The sequence below is a fragment of the Xyrauchen texanus genome, chromosome 35 (genome assembly GCF_025860055.1).
Source record: "Xyrauchen texanus isolate HMW12.3.18 chromosome 35, RBS_HiC_50CHRs, whole genome shotgun sequence".
In the NCBI taxonomy this organism is placed as follows: domain Eukaryota; kingdom Metazoa; phylum Chordata; class Actinopteri; order Cypriniformes; family Catostomidae; genus Xyrauchen; species Xyrauchen texanus.
In genome coordinates this window covers 19,063,465-19,080,687 of record NC_068310.1, presented here as the reverse complement: position 1 = coordinate 19,080,687, position 17,223 = coordinate 19,063,465, and the positions used below count along the sequence as shown (strand labels likewise).

Sequence of the window (17,223 nt, the reverse complement as noted above, 5' to 3'; positions counted from 1 at the left end):
TCAATAGCATTAATGTAAAATATAAAATAGTGTAAAATAAATAAAAAATAAATTGCAGTAAGGGTATTGTACTGTAAAATGAAACTGCATTAAGGGCATCTTACTGTAAAATGAAATTGCAGTAAGGAAATCATACTGTAAAATGAAATTGCAGTAAGGAAATCATACTGTAAAATGAAATTGCAGTAAGGAAATCATACTGTAAAATGAAATCGCGGTAAGGGCATCTTACTGTAAAATTAAATTGCAGTAAGGGCATCATACCGTAAAACACATTTACAGGTAAGCTACTGTAAAGGGGAACTTACAGTAACTTACTGGCAATAGTTACCGCAAAAATGCAATAAAATGTCTAACAGTGTAGCTGCAGATGCCAGGAAATAAAAAGTTTATCTTTTATATTCTATCTAGATCAACCAACAAGTGGTTGTCTTGCTTTCGTGATCAATGTGATGAACACCCCTGTTCTAGATGTAGAACATAAGACTAAGTATAGAAAATTATTTTAAAGTTTATCATCGATATCGAGGACATCAAGATTGTTTTATCACCCCTGCCCAATTGAAAACATTGCATTAATCTCTCACATCAAATCGATAATCTCAGTGATAGATAGTTAAATTACAGGCTACATTATAGACACACAGAATCTAGTTAGCAGAAATATGAAATTTATCTCGATATGTTTCTTAAAATTAGAGGCAGGATTTGGCTTGAGCAAGTTAAACTCACATGACACAATCAATAAATTGGCCTTTTTCACTGCGAAAAGCCCTTTCAGGTGCAGCCGTGATGTTCAAGTCTTGAAATGTGTTTGAGGCATCCATAACAGTTGGCACCAAATCTACAGCTGCCGTTCAAGTTCACGAGACTCTCCCTAGCCAATCATGTTGATAAATACAAATAAAGTCAGGACAGGGAATTAGACAGACGTGGGAAATTAGCACATTAAAATTACAGTTACAGCACTTAAAATGTAGAAGTAAAAGTATAAAAAAATTTAAACTAATAAAAAAGTGCAATTCCTGGGAAAACCGACTTAATTACAGTAATGTGAGTATTTGTAATTTGTTTCTTTACACCCCTGGTGTTTACAGAAGACAAAAGGGAAGGTGTTTCACTTCTCTCTCCTTATTTTTCTTCCTACATGTCTAGTTCTCCAAGATTCAGCTGCTGTCCTCAAGATGTCCAAGAATAGCATGAGAGAAAAAAAGAGGAGTGCTAAGGACATGAAGCCAAAGAGGGAGAGAGATTGCAGGTGGTGCTGTCATTAAGCTCAGCTTAAGCCTCTTAGAGAACTATGAGTGATATTAGTCACTCATGAAGAATTTGTTATCTGAGCCCCCAGGGGTTGCCTACTTTATGTACAGAAGCCCCACCACCACCGTCTGCATTGATGATATGTACGAAGGACTGGGTAATGTTCAGTTGGGGGCTGGCCTTGCAGTATTTGATAATTAAAACAGTAATGACAGGATACTCCTTCTCCACTGCATGATATGTGACACTGTATAACCGTAAAGATAACACATTATTCTGGTTATCAAATTCACCCTACAAATTCATACATTTATTGAAACCTCTTTAACTTTAGAGACATGAAATTTGGTAACTAAAAGGTAGTGGATACTGGAAGCAATTATTGCACCTCACTGGCTACTACTAATCAACAATTATTTTGGCATAAGAAATATACATTAAGTATTAGTACCATGAATATACTGTATATATTTACACTAAGAAAGTGTATAATCACATTTGTTTTCACCAAAAGTATGTATTTTGAGACTTACACATCTTTCCACTGCAAAATACATTTTAGAATTGAGTTAACTAAATAGTTAGCAAGAGCCAACAATGAACAATGCTTTTACGGCATTTATGTAAAAGCATTGTTCATTTATGAGACACCGTGTAGCAGAGTTTTATTTACAGCAATTAAGCAATACTTTTTTATTTCATGGTAAAAACTACACATAACATTAGCTCACACTCTAAACTGTATCACAACAACAGTTTTGGTGGGGGAAAAAATTGCTTGTCTAGCTCACTATAGTCAATAATAGTCACATCAAGGGAAAATGTGTTTAAGAATAAATATTTTACCACAGAGTGCCATTGTTTTCTGAAGTCGCACAAAAATTAATTCCAAAATGAAATATGGTTAAATATCATGATTAAACAAACGCAATCAAGGATACAGTATATACTGTATATCTTGGTCATTTGAGGGTTAATCTTGACTAAAGTTACATATATATTTGTACATATACTAATATATTTTCAAAATTAAAGTTGTATATAAACATTAGTTAAAGGGATAGTTCTCACAAAAAGTTCACATTTACACACACTCATGCCATCCCAGATGTGTATGACTTTCTTTCTTCAGCAGAACACAAACCAAGATTTTTACAAGAATATTTCAGCTCTGTAGGTCCATACAATGCAAGTGATTGGTGACCAAAACGTTTCAGCTCCAAAAAGCACATAAATGCAGCATAAAAATAATCCATAAAACTCCTGTTATTTAATCCATGTGTTGATTCAATTGGTTTGGGGTAAGAACAGACCAAAATGTAACTATTTTTTTAGCTATAATTCTTGCATTATGGTCTACACGATTATGACTTCAAGCACAATTACATTTCCTAGTGCTTCATACATGCGCAGAGCTGTACTAGATGGTGCTAGGAAGTGTAATTGTGATTACCAAGGAGGATGTCAAGAGTTATAGTTGTCTGGTCTCAACCAATTGGATGGCTTTAGAAAACTTAGATTAAACCACAGGAGTCGTATAAATAACCTATATGTTGCCTATAAGTGCTTTTTGGAGCTTCAAAATTTTGGTCACCATTCACTTACATTGTATGGGCCAACAGAGCTGAGATATTCTTCTAAAAGTCTTTGTGTTTTTCAGAAGAATGATGGTCTTACACATCTGGGATGGCATGAGAATAAATGGTAAATGGTACTATGAACTAGCCATCAACAATAGTACATATATAAATGAACTTGTTAGAGCTAGTTCAATCACCTATTGCCACAAGCAGAGAAGCTGTCAAAATCAGCTTTCCCAGTGGAAAAATAGCGGTCCAAGCGGGGGTATTTCTCCCTAATTTGCGGTAGCCATTGCGCAAGAGTCATGCACTAAAGAAACCGCAATGTCCTCCGCCATTTTAAACAGTTTGTCCACTCCAAATGGAAAGTCAGATAAAAGGTAAGCGCCTTCAGTTTGTGTAATTAATCAGTCTGTTGTGTCTCTCAGCTGTGATGAGCCGTAGTGCTGAAGTTGTTAGTTTAAAGCCTTTTAAAGATATTTCCTAGCTTTAATAGTAATAATACTGTGATCAGGAATAGCTGTTGTATGTAAACAGCTGAAGCGGCTTCACTTCAGGTCACCTAACTGGCTCATATTACACATAAAAATGATCTTTTGCCACCACCTGCTGGTTAACATATATAATGTAAAAAAAATATACATGTAAAAAAAAAGACAAACCATAGCTCTTAGCAGATCTGCTCTGCTCTTACACTTTATTTTAGAATGGCACGAAAACAAGCGGAGTGATGCATCCGAGTGCTGATGGTTTCAGTCCATCAGTGCTCATGGAATGTCTCTCGTCCAATCAGATTCGAGGACCAGAACTAACTGTTGTATATTTGTAATTATAATGAGTTAACAAGTGCCTACTGTGCACATGGCTGTCAAAGAGAGTGTGGGTGAAATCAGTGGTTGACATGGTCATGTTCATTATAATGATTTCACATCAGTGTCACCTGGCTAAATATGTGCCTTCAATCATATTAGCCTTTAACCTTGACATTAGTCTACATATCACTGTGGCATACCATGGCTTACATTTGACATTGTTTGTGAGTTACAAGTGGTTAAGAGGGAGTGTTAAGCATTTGTGTCATACTTAACTAGACTAAGACACAGCCTGAAAGTAGATATATTTGCAAAGCCAACAAAATTCAGACTGAGGATTACTATGAGAAGGCAGGAAAAGGTAACTTCTTCTGCTGTCACATACTGTATAAAAAAATATACAGAAGAAGAAAAGAAGAACAGAGGAATGGACTAAAAGGGAGAGGGGAAAATGAGAAGAAATATTTTGTAAACAGAAATACAAGCAATAGAGATCTAATAATTTAAGCAGTATCACACAAGAAAGAGTGCTGTTATTCAGTACCACAGCACAATTGCAAGTGAGATTTTGTTTTTATACAACAGTTCTATAAAGAAGTTAATAATATTACATTATTTCTTACATTTTCGACACAATCTAGCCTGCTATTTTTATCTATTTTTTGCACCCAAAATGGAAATTTTCTGAAAAGTGAAAAGTCATCAACATTTTTAATTAACACCACAGTAAACATCAAGTAAATGACAATGTTTAAAACAATACAGCACACTGAATAGAATAAAGGTTCTTATCTTGGAAATAAATGTGTAAACAAAATAAATATAATATGAAATGTGTCATATTGGCAATAGATTAATATTTAAATTATCATTTTATTATCTCCATAATTGACAGGTAATTAATGTGGTACTAAGTGTGAACATGATATATGTACCAGGTAATTATTAAAGGGTAAATTCACCAGAAAATGAGGTACCCTCCTGTTGTATTAAACCCAAATTAACTTTTCTTCTGTGACACACAAGAGAAATTTTGAAGAATATTGATGCTGCTCTTTAATGACAGTGAATATGGACTGTGGCTGTCGATCCTTAACAGTCTTAACAGGAATGACATGAGGGTTAGTACAGTAAATGATGACAGAATCATTATTTGTATGTGAACTATCCTTTTAAGAATGTTAACATGGTTACGTTTCACAACTATGAACATATTTGTACCATTTCATAGTAATAACCATCTGTTCTAATCTGTCAGACATTTATAGTCATTTTAAACGTAGATTTGTATAAGTAAACACTGGGGATTGACCATCTGTGAAATTCAAAGGATCACTTTGTAAATATATATTTCAACTTACAAAATAAGTACAAAACATGAATTCAAATAAAACAAAAAAGTACAAGACTAAATAAAAGGAACCTAGTCACATTTACTATGAGTTGCATTTAAAGGATCCTGCATTAAAGTCTTGACTATTATAATATATTATATTATATACTTTACCTGTGTTGTTGTAAGGTACCTGTGCATCTTACACAGAATCTTTTTCAATCTCACAATAATAATATTAAAAAAGATCAACATATGTTTAATAACAAGTCACAGTCATACATAATTTAAAACATTCATGTTTCACTCTCCCGCGACCCTGTACACAGGATAAGCGGTTGATGATGGATGGATGGATGGATGGATGGATGGATGGATGGATGGATGGATGTTTCACTCTGTGACATTAGAATTTTTCCACAGGACTTACATTTCTCTGAAACATTTATTTTTTTTTTTTTTACAATACAATGCTTGCAGTAACAATACCTTATGTGACAGAGAAATCTCTGTCCCTGTGTGGTGCTCACTTATTGATTTCCCCTCCTCCAGAACAGCAGCCTGGGCAGCACTTCTCTCACCTCCCTGTTGCACAGACCGTAGATGAGTGGATTAATACACGGAGGCACCTGGAGCATCACCACTAACATGATATGCAGGGCCCCTGCTGAGGTCCAGCCTGGAGGGAAATCCACCAAGTGTATCATGGCCATGCTGCCTTCAAGTTCCCACAGAACATCAGAAACTATCTTCAGAAAAATGGGGAGCAGTTGAAGCAGTAGCATACAGCAGTAGAAGACTACAGTTCTGCGTGCCGTTCTGTTAACCTGCTGGAAAGGCTGAACGACATTGCGTTCTTCCAGATACATGCGCAGGTAATAGAAAGAATAAGAAAAGATGCAAAACAGCATCAATACAAGCCCCACCACTTTACGAAAGACGGCTGGAGCCCGTGGAAAGCCCATGTGTGCCTCCAAGGTCTCCGGCTCACAAAGGAGTCCTGTAGTTGGTTTTCCAAGCAATAAGTCATTGTGCCCTAAACTTAGCAGCGCAATGATCACAGTAGACAGGCACACTGGAATAACCCAGGTGAGCCCAATTATGAGGTTAAGGTGCTTAGTGCTTTGAATTCTCAGGTAGTAATTGGCCTGGCACACGTACAGGTAACGCTCCAGAGCCATGCAGGTGATAGTCAGCACAGTGCAGAAAACACTGATGGTGTTAATGAAGAACTGGGTGAGGCACCAAGCTCCATACGGCAGTGTGGTTTTCTGCAGCAGGCAGTGTATTACTGTCGGACCCTGGGTGATAATAAGCAGAATGTCACTCACAATTAGATTTTTCAGCAAGGCAAACCGTGGCTCCCAGGATAAATCTTCTGAACGTCCAAGACTGAACAGAGTGCAGCCATTAACAACCAGAGAGATGATGGTCATCACCAAAAAAACACAAATCAGTACTTGCACAGCTGTATCTGAAGGCAGGATGGATCTGAACAGGCAGCTCCCTTGGTCTGATGACTGGGGAATCTCAAAAGTGATGTTGCGATCCAGCTGTGCAGGAGGTAGACACGCATGGACAGCAGTCCACACAATGAAACTTGGTATAGCATGTTTGAAACCCATTTGGATGAAGGTAAAACCCCAGTGGATGAGTATCAGATAAGCAGTATTTTCTTTTGACTGTCAGTGATGCTTTCATTTGTTGCATCTACCCACAGAAGGAGCAGCGAAATGGATGTGGACAGGAGAGTGGCTCGTAGGAAGGTGGAGCTAATATTCATTCAAAGAGTGCAAACCTTCAGAAAATACATCCAATAAAAAGAGAAGAGTTTTGAAATGGAAAGGATAACACTTTGTTTCATTTTGACATACTGATTGCCCTTTAAAAAAAATTTTTTTTTTAAACTATCACTAGCTATTAAATTAAAAAAGCATTTAAACAGCTATTTTTAATTAAATAGCCTTTAAACAATAAATATCTATTTATTACAGTAAGCATTTCACTATTCAAAGTCACTCTTTCCACTTTCAAAAACTGCAGCTCAACTTAATTATTTTCACTAATGTATATTTATGCTATTATGGCTATACATGAATGTTTTGAGAAACTTAGCAATAGGTTACCAATGAAACTGGCTTTTGTTGAGAAATTATATAAAATGTGACCTTAAAGTTCTGTATTTTTTTATTTTGCTATACATGAATGTTTTGTAGGCTATAAGTTGTAGTTTGTGTGTGTGTGTGTGTGTGTATGAGAGAGAGAAAGGGAAAAAGAGAGGCAACTAATGAGGTCAGTGAATAGTGCAATAATTAGCTGCCACTACAAAAGTGAATCAGATCACACAATCAGTTTCTTTTCACAGATCATTTTCATGTACTATTCATTTTTATTCTTTGTTCTGTTTGTTTGTTTGTTTTTTCTTTTATGTCCATCATGACCAACTTCATCTCAAAACTTAATCTGCATGTTAAAAACAAATAAAAAAACAAACAAATAAATATTACAACACAGAACTGATGCATTGAAGCAACCTTAGAAGCAAGCTACAATTGATACAAACCCTGTTACACAGTTATATGATGATGGTGAAAACTTGTATTGAACCCGGAACAAATATATATATATATATATATAGTGCAAAACACATTCACAAACCCGCATCATAAAATGTGAAGTCACGGACAGATTTTGCTCATCCGCAAATCAGTATGTGAATTCATCCAACGAGAGTTGCACACTTGTAGAATATTTTCTGACCAAATATTTGTTTTTTCTTTGATATTTTTCTCGCACAAACACAAGTACATAAATACAACTCCTTGAATCTGCTGCTACGAATCTCAAACGCTGTTTTTCGCGAGCGCTCCCTTCTGCACCAGATGTCTGTGTAAAATATTGAGCAAAAGTGATTTGTGCATCTGTAGAGGCAGCAGGCGGGCACTGTTCAGAGATCAGAGAATTTTGGCCAATCAGAAGAGCTAGTTTGGACGCCTCTCGCGGAACATGACGCTCGAACAGGGGAAAAAAAAATTCCCTAGCTGGCAGTGGCAAATACCAGTAAAGGTATGTTTTTTCTTTCTTTTCTGAAATCACTCACCGTTATACATTTGTTTATAGTTTATATATGCACGCTGGTCACTGCGGTCAAGCCAGCCGCGATTAAAATCCAACAGAAAGACGTGCTTTCTGACTCCTGTTGAGTGCAGAAGATAGCCAGTCTTACTACATTGACGAAAACGCGTTTATTAAGTGTCTGTGACGTAATGGTGTTTATTCATATGTTTGATTCAGCCTATGTGAACTCTGACTGGTTAAGAATCTTGGCTAGGGCAGGTAAATATTTTATAACCAAAGTTTAATGAATTAAATTACATAAAATAAATGTAACTTTTCTGCCAAGGATCTCTGGTGTATATATATATACCAGACCTCGCATTACAGCCAGCAGGGAGTAACGGCTGTCCCCCTACTCACAGCTGCACAGGGTCTGAGCTGCAGTGGCACAACCCTAGCACCCAGGTGATGTTTTCAACATTATGTGTCTCACTTCTTCCTGGTTATGTCACATAAATCACATCAACTTTCAAGGCTCCATGAAGCATCCTTCCTTCTGAAAATATGATCATATGAGCTAAAATTTGTTTACACAAAGTAAATAAGTTCTTGTACAAATTTCTTGACAGGGCTTTAAGCCTGGTCCAACAAATGAGATTGTGGTGTTGTCAGCTAGGCCAAAGAGAGAAGATTGGCTGAAGTGATCAGGTAATCTGTAGAAATGGGCAGTATGTCTGCTACATGAATTAAAATATGTACTGGAAATGTAAAATTGTACTTTGTATTTTTAGACTAAAGATGAACCTCTAATTGAACTGAATGTCCATACACAGACACACACAACATCCCTGTAGAGCTACACAACACTGAAGTAGAATTTGACTTGAAAAGCATTAATTTATAAAATAGTAAAAAAGGATACTGATTAAATATTGATCTGTTTCTCACCCACATCTATCATTTAGCTTCTGATGATAAAGATTTAACCACTTGGGTATTATTAATTATTTAATGCTACCTTTATGTACATTTTGGAGCTTCAAAATGTTGGTCACCATTAACTTGTATTGTAAGGACCACAGAGCTGAAATATTCTTCTATAGATCTTTGTTTGAGTTCAGCAGAAGAAAGAAAGTCATACACATATGCGATGGCATGAGGGTGAGTAAATAACGAGATCAATTTTATTTTTGTGAACAATACTTTTAAGTAATTGTACCTCATCACACATTATACATTTCTAGGGAAAGTTCACCTAAAAATGATCATTCTGTCATCGTTTACTCAACCTCATGCTATTCCATCAAAACTTACTTGACTTTGTTTCTTCTGTGACACACAAAAGGAGATGTTTTGGAGAATGTTAAGGAGTGACTGTTAACCTCAGTCACCTTTCACTATCATTGTATGGAAAAAAGATGCAACCAAAGTCAATGGTGACTTAGGCTAATATTTTGTCTAGCATCACATTATGATGACTGAACATGTTTCTGGTACATATATGTAATGTTAATAAACGTGTGAAGCTAGTGATGTGTATCTGACCAAATGTATTTGCTGTAAGAACATGTGCATGTTTGTATTAGCAGTTTTGTTTAAATGCGTTCTGAAATGTTTTAAGTGCAGTTTTGGTTTCTATGATAACGGAATAAAGGGATAAAAAAACTACAAAACTACTTTGAATTTGAATTGTCTCGTCAAACCAGTGGGCTCAGACCTACATATATTTACATAACCTTTAAATCTAAGTCTATGTATCAGCTAAATGATATGATTATTAAAAGAAAAGAAATGCCCATCAGCATCCAATAAATATTGACATATTTCCTATTTTTATCTATAACCCTATTATTCCAATGAGGGTATTGGGAAGGGGAAAGTTGTGAAGAGTAGAGGTGGAAAAGTTGTAGGTAAGTATCACTTTCCAAAAAGTGGGGATATTGTTATAATTAAGTTATAAATCTGAGATACTAAAGCTAGCAATGCTTTTCAAAGTAATTACCACACTAAAATATGTCAAGTGTTGTGTAATTATCATTTTCTATAATTCTTTTATAAAAAAAAAAATATTTTGAAACCCGGTTCTGTATAGTACAGTGGTCAACTTTTGTTGTTTTTAATTGTGCTTTAGAAAGAAAGAAAGAAAGAGAAAAGAAAGTAAGCCAAGACTGTTTAGTTAATAATGTTTTGAGGTCTAGTAAAAAATCAACCAAAATATTTATTTTAAAAGTGAAGGGGCTGGAACACTATTATGTAATGATTTTCTTTATTTTCCTCTATGATATTCTACTTCTGTCCTAAATGTTCGTAGGCAGAAGCAGAATAATAATAATAAAAAAAAACATACATGCTGAATCCTCAAAACCGAATGAGTCAAGCGAAACAAAACATGTATCTCTGATATAATTCCTGTATATAAACTTTTTCCTCCATTTGAATTTTCAGAAAAAAACTACTTTTTGAACTCCTCCATGACAAAAAGTTATCTAAGTAATTTGTCTTAATCAAATCGTTTAGAAGATATAAGCCAATGTGTTTTTAGCCATGGCCCAAATTCACTTATTAACCTTTAACTTCTGAATATAAAGTCCAAATTTAGTGAAACTTTGTAAACTTCAAAAGACATTTTGAAGATGAATACCAATCAGTTTTAACTCTGTTGAAGTTTGATAGAGCAAGTTGGAAATTGGCATACATGTTCTTTGGGTTATCTGCTTACCTGTCCTAACAGTATTGATTGGACAACCAAAATGGCCACCAGCAGCCAATCAGCAGCTAATAACATGCAGTGTAAATGGCTAATTATTTTAAAATTTGCCATCCACATACAGGTTGAATTGACCATAATATGTACCATAAAAAGATAATATGCACTTTTTGTAATAACTCCAGAACACCAATTGCAGATTTCTTTTTTATCTGACATATGGATTACATTTTTTAACAGATATGCACCTTTGGGTGTGGGACACAATGTCTAATTTAACTGTATCTTGTGAATGCAATGTCCAAATGTCTCAAAACGTGGTACAAAAAGGACACTTTGAGGACATATACCAAATTTCAAAAATGTCTTTTAAGCAAATCAAAATGATCAGCAAGTTGTGAAACAAAACTGTGAATGACAGATGAAAGATGTACTACCAGTTTTGTCCACTAGATAAGAAATCCTTATAAGTCGGCAAACCCCAAACCTACAAAGTAAATAGAGTACTTAGTAATGAAATGGAATTGCTTTGCCCCTGACAGATATGTTCTTTCAAATTTGGCAATTTGTGTTATTTTTCCTAACTGGACCTCAATAATTGCCACATATGGCTATATTATTATTTGCATTCTGTTAGTTGCAATGTATTTTTGCATTCAACATAGTTTTTACATTATTCCTGTATCTCAGTTTTGCCTCCTCAGGCAGTGGCTCTATTGACATCGAGGAGTTCTTTATGAAGATACATTTGGTGCAGCAGCTAAAAGAAGACCAGGTTGGTCAAGTACAAACAGATAGAAAAAATATTTTAATTAATCTGTCATGTCCACAGTGGGAAAGTGTTAAAAAAAAAATATTGACTTCAACCCTAGAGCATGGGTTTTTAAACATTTCGATGACAAGGTCCTCCAAACATGACAATCATATTGTGATAGACCCCCTTCTTAAAATATGAATATTTGACACTGGTGGCCAAAATTTGGTATGATGCAGATTTTGCACTTATGGAAAGAAATTGGAACTTTTATTCACCGATGTGGTATTCAACTGATCACAATGTATAGTCAGGACATTAATAAAATGAAAAATTACTATTACAATTTGAAAAACAAACTTCAGAACTTCCTCCACGTGCAACAATGACAGCTTTGCAGATCTTTGACATTCTAGCTGTCAGTTTCTCTAGATACTCAGGTGACATTTCACCCAACACTTCCTGTAGCACTTGCCATAGATGTGGCTGTCTTTTCTCATGCACATTACAGTCTAGCTGTAATTTAAATTGTAATCTTCTGTGATCTTAAGGCCACCAATCTTTTGCATATCTTTTAAAGAAATTGCAGGTTTCACTTCAGCCGTGTCTGTAAAGTTCATCACCTAGCCAAATTATAACTCTTTAATTATCAAGCAAGTAAAGCATGCTTGGTTACATTATACCAGTCTGCACTGATTAAGTCTGAACTCACAGTTTTTAAACAGTAGTGCAGTTAGGGGCCTTCTTGGTTCATTTGGTGTAATCCAGGTGAGATAAGACACAACTAAAGGACTTTTGTTTACCTTTACAATCCATAATCACCATGCATTTTCATTGAAAGCTTTGAAACTTTGTTCCACAGGAAAATATAAGGTTGGAGGGACATAAGGGTGATAGATGATGACTACAGAAATTTTAGCTTAAAGCTAAAAATGTGCGATCTGCCTTTATTGTATGTCTGCCACAGCGTTTTAGACAAACACCCTTTTCTTACCTACTACAACAAATATTATTGAAATGCTAAATACTGTAAGCTATTTTTAACTTGTTTTTTCTTTAAGCGCATTATGGAATAAAATCAACTGTGAGTCACTGCTTGATTTCTTCCCTATTTTCCCCCATTAAACAAGAACCAAGATGGTTTCATAGATCATGAGGTGTTTGGGGACATCTTGCATGCCACTGGAGAGCCAGTGACAAATGCAGAAACAGAAGAACTCATGGAAGATGCAGACACAAACAAAAATGGAAAGATTGATTTTGATGGTATCTTATTTACTCTTCATTAACATTGTTTTCTGTGCTGCCATCATGTGAGATTAAAGAATACATAACTGCACACAAATACCCACACACAAGAGTCAGAATTTAACCAGGGCTCGGGGCAAAAATATTTAAAGCAAAAAAAGGCAAAACTGCCTTTGGATTACATTATAAATATCATGGTAAAGGTTTGACATTGTATTTTCCTTTTTCATTCCCGAGTTTCTGAAAATTATGGAAACAAGTAAATTATGTCCAATAAGTAAAATATAAAATAAAAAAATACATTCCACCCACCAAAGCAGCACTCCAAAGAGGACAACCTATGCCGAGGCCTACATAGGAAAAGAGTATTTGCCAGTCTCCTTGGCATAGTCCCTCAGGCACTGGACTTTGACAATGTCTAAAAATAACCATCAATACCTTTTAAGAGGAAACCACTCACCCTATACTCCCACCCACCACGATTTGCCCCCAGCTGTCCCCCACAAAACCTGTTCCTTCCTAAGACATTATCCCAGCTTCTTTCAACCCACTTCACATATTATTTACCTTTTAAAAAATTATAATAATAACCCATAATTATTTATCTCAGAACATGTTGACTTAATATTGTGTTGTCATGGAAATAAAAAATATCCTGTTCTTTAGCTAACATGTTGGCAGTATCTCTATAAATCTATTAAAAGGGAAAAACATGATGTTTTGTCCAAACTTGCAAATTTGATTTGATTATTAAACATTTTATTTTTTCTCTTTGTGTTTGAAAACTGCAGCTAATTTACTCAATGTTTTAACATAATAATTTAAGCTAGAATGTTCACTTTCAGGCCTAGAGAAAGAATGTTACATGGCAAAATATCCCATTTCTAGAAACTATAACTGAGATTTGAATGATCATTTTACCCACCCTACACCCCATCAGAAAGAATGATCATCCCAAGATCATGTTAGTAACCCTTTCCTCTGCCCCGTCACTTTCTTCGGTTTGGCCATCCAGAATAAATCCATAAACGCATGTTGAATTTCGTATTTATTTTTTCTTCAGTTGGTCTCTTGCGATATTTATTTCCCCTTTTCATATTTACCCTGCCTACTGAAGTAAACAACACAATATTTGGAGTCTTCACACGACCAAGCAAGGCCATGGAAATATCACTTTTGATTCCTAAAGACACTCTGTCATGCCAAATCAGTAAAGTCATGCAAGTTATATACACTGTATATTCATATGGTGAAAAAGAGGCAAAAGCTCAAAAGTCCATGTTTTCTTCTCATGGTTGTGATCCTTTAGATAGCTCTTTTTCTTCAGCTTATAGATGTATCTCATGCTGTAAAAGCAATTTCCACAGCTGCAATGGTAAGATGCCATAAGTTTAACTCAGGACCATCCTTTAGGAGGCAATATAGGATTTAGACAGCAAGTGGCATTACAGGACTTCTCTGTTCTTGTGGTATTCTTCTTTTAAATCACTCCATTTCTGCCTGTAGGTATATAGTCCGTAACCCCTCCTCTGGGTTCCCACTGCATCCTTCTCCAATCCACATCCTTATGTTTTCTCACTCAGGAAACACATGCCATACAAGGAGTGTGTTTAGTGTCTTCAGGGTGTAGGTACCCGTGCTATGGGGGTTTGGATGGGATGGAGTGGAGATCTAAATCCTCTGCTATTCAAGGCACGCCAATGACTTGCAACACAGCACTTTACCAATAGGTTTAAAGTTTCTCTGCTTGACTAAAAGGGGGGTACAGACCACCATCAGCTCTTACCATTTTAAAAACGAATACCCATCTGTACACTTGAGAAAAAGCTTTAAATTATTCTGTCCTATAATCCTAAAATCTATGCATGGACACTTTAAATTATTATAACAATATGAGACATTTTAGCTGCTTGTAGAGTGATACTAAGTTCTTACAAAAGTGGTTCGAGCAGAACTAGTTAAGAGCAAAGTCTTTGCCTATATAAACTATCATCAGCATTTCAAATTCTGTCAAACCTAGCCTTATTTTCCCTCAACTTATATATATAAGCTTTCTTGCAGTAAATACAGCAGAATTAAGCAGTCGCAATTTTCCTGTGTTTAACAGACCGACCATAAGCGTTCACGTTTCTATTGGTTTACGGGAGCCTCCGAACCCTAAAAGTTCAAGACTCTAAATCTGGACACCGGCGCTGGGCGTGTCTTGGGTGGCCTGTTTAAAGTGTGTCTGAACTGTCACTTGACGTCTAGTCTTTCTGTTGAGGTGCGATCGCGTTGACCACTGCTTGTCCCGTGGATATACGTGAGGGAGGATAATCCACAACCATGGTAAGAGATTATATAATCTAAGCAAATGAAAACATTGAATGTGCAAATAGACTAATAATCACAAAGTATTCGGATATAAAAATTACACCAAGGCCTAATGATATAGAATAGATTATATACGTCATTATTAATAACGGAATCTATAAAATTATTATTAACAATATTATTATTAAATGGGATAAGCTAATTTTGCCCTTGTGGTGTTTGGTGCATTTGTGTTCACTCCTCAAAACATCACTCCTAAATTGTGTCATATTACTTAATTCATCTTTTTAAGTACAAATGCACGTTTTGCACATCTCAGTAAATTATGGTTTGGATAAATTAGTGTTTAAATGCAAGGGATGGGAACAGAAATCAGTTAAAGTGTGAATACCATGCTATTTGATATGCAACTGGTCAGCAGGTTAAATGAGTTCCCTAAAAGCTTAGGCGACACATTCCAAGGGTCCCATTTCGGAATTACCATGTTCAGTCACTGTCTCTGGGGATAACTAGTTGAGCCTTAAAATAGTTGCAATATTGTCCAGCTGGGGGGGAGGGGGGTGAGGGGCATGGGGGACAATATGGCAAAAACCCTGTTTTTACATAACAGGCATTGGTTGAATTATAGATTAAAGAAAACAAAATCAAATGACATGCATTGTAACATTTAATTGAAACTTGCCTTTCATCTTTTAATCATTGTCATTCTATAGACTGACGCGCAACAGGAGGCCCGCTCATACTTGAGCGAGGAGATGCTTGCCGGTGAGTGTACAAACAGAATAATTACATTATGTTTGATTGCAGTTCTTACGTCACATACATCGCTTATGTCTTTACGCCATTAAATGGGTTTCTTTGTCCATTTTAAAGAGTTCAAGGCTGCCTTCGACATGTTTGACACCGATGGTGGTGGTGATATCAGCACCAAAGAGTTGGGTACCGTAATGAGGATGTTGGGTCAGAACCCAACCAGAGAGGAGCTGGAAGAAATCATTGAGGAGGTTGATGAAGATGGTATGGAAATAAATAAATGAATAAAGAAATAAATGGGCTCTTTCAGAGCATTTCGAGACACATTTACACATATTAAACTAAGTGATCACGTTTACACACATATGACAGATTAGTTATAAGATCTGTTTCGTTATTAACCATGTAAAGCAAACATGCAGACGGGAATGCCTTATGTTCATCACTATATAAAATTGTAGGCAGCGGATCCATCGACTTCGAGGAGTTCTTGGTCATGATGGTGAGACTCCTAAAGGAGGACCAGGCTGGCAAGAGTGAGGAAGAGTTGGCTGAATGCTTCCGTGTTCTGGACAAGTATGTAATTATTTGCTATCTCCTTGTGTACATCTGTTTTGGAATGAGGCCCAACATCAAACTCACTTCACAACCCTGTTGTTCTACAGGAACGGTGATGGTTACATCGACAGAGACGAGTTTGCTGAGATCATCCGCAGTACTGGTGAATCTATCACAGATGATGAGATTGATGAGCTGCTTAAAGATGGAGACAAAAACAACGATGGCATGCTTGACTTTGATGGTATGTTTATGTATTATAAACTACGTTACCAAATGTCATTTCATATATGAAGGATTTCAACTAGTTATGATGCAATTCTGGAACACATAACACTAAACACCTCCTTCCTTCTTTCCGCAGAATTCCTCAAGATGATGGAGAACGTGCAGTAAAACAGAGACTCATGGACATTCCTCCCTCCTCTCACCCTGCCGAATAAAACCCTCTCCTTCCCCTTTTGTTATCAATCTGCCCCAATGCATCTAACCCCCCATCTCACAACTTCAGCAGACAGACCTATAAACAGCGGTGTGGGGTTTACCAAGGTTCAGCCTACAAAGCTCTGGACCTTGGGCTCCCCTGACCCTCATGCAAGACCCAAGGAGCCAAGCTGTGGTATGGTTCACAAGTTCATCATGTGTGATGACGTTTAGTCCGCTAAAACATGTGCCATGGTAGACCCTATATTAGTGGGTGTTAAGTCTAAATTTAGTCTAGATCAGCAGCTCTTTATTTCTGCATAGGCCAAAGCCACCACCATTTCACTGTATTGAAGAACTAATGCTTAAAAACATAATAAAAAATAAAACACTCATATTTAGTTGGTCTGACATTGTGAATTGTA

At 36.2% G+C, this 17,223-nt stretch overlaps 2 protein-coding genes and 1 long non-coding RNA gene across 4 annotated transcripts; 2 read left to right on the top strand and 1 right to left on the bottom strand.

Moving 5' to 3' along the window:
- Nucleotides 1-5,515: 5,515 nt before the first annotated feature.
- On the bottom strand, nucleotides 5,516-6,610 carry LOC127628556 (olfactory receptor 1D5-like). The gene has a single exon (XM_052105342.1). The coding sequence runs from the start codon at nucleotides 6,608-6,610 to the stop codon at nucleotides 5,516-5,518; it is 1,095 nt and encodes a 364-aa protein (XP_051961302.1).
- Nucleotides 6,611-7,976: 1,366 nt separating this feature from the next.
- On the top strand, nucleotides 7,977-11,580 carry LOC127629142 (uncharacterized). 2 transcript variants are annotated; one of them, XR_007968744.1, is made up of 4 exons: nucleotides 7,977-8,051; nucleotides 8,389-8,507; nucleotides 8,672-8,750; nucleotides 11,440-11,580. It is a non-coding gene; the product is annotated as an uncharacterized LOC127629142 (long non-coding RNA). The 2 variants fall into 2 exon arrangements; XR_007968745.1 differs by lacking the exon at nucleotides 11,440-11,580 and adding an exon at nucleotides 8,834-9,693.
- Nucleotides 11,581-14,964: 3,384 nt separating this feature from the next.
- On the top strand, nucleotides 14,965-17,206 carry LOC127628784 (troponin C, skeletal muscle-like). Its single transcript, XM_052105666.1, has 6 exons — nucleotides 14,965-15,079; nucleotides 15,778-15,829; nucleotides 15,938-16,081; nucleotides 16,279-16,393; nucleotides 16,483-16,619; nucleotides 16,740-17,206. Exons 1-6 carry the CDS (start codon nucleotides 15,077-15,079, stop codon nucleotides 16,769-16,771), a joined length of 483 nt encoding a protein of 160 aa, XP_051961626.1. The 5' UTR covers nucleotides 14,965-15,076; the 3' UTR covers nucleotides 16,772-17,206.
- Nucleotides 17,207-17,223: the final 17 nt, after the last annotated feature.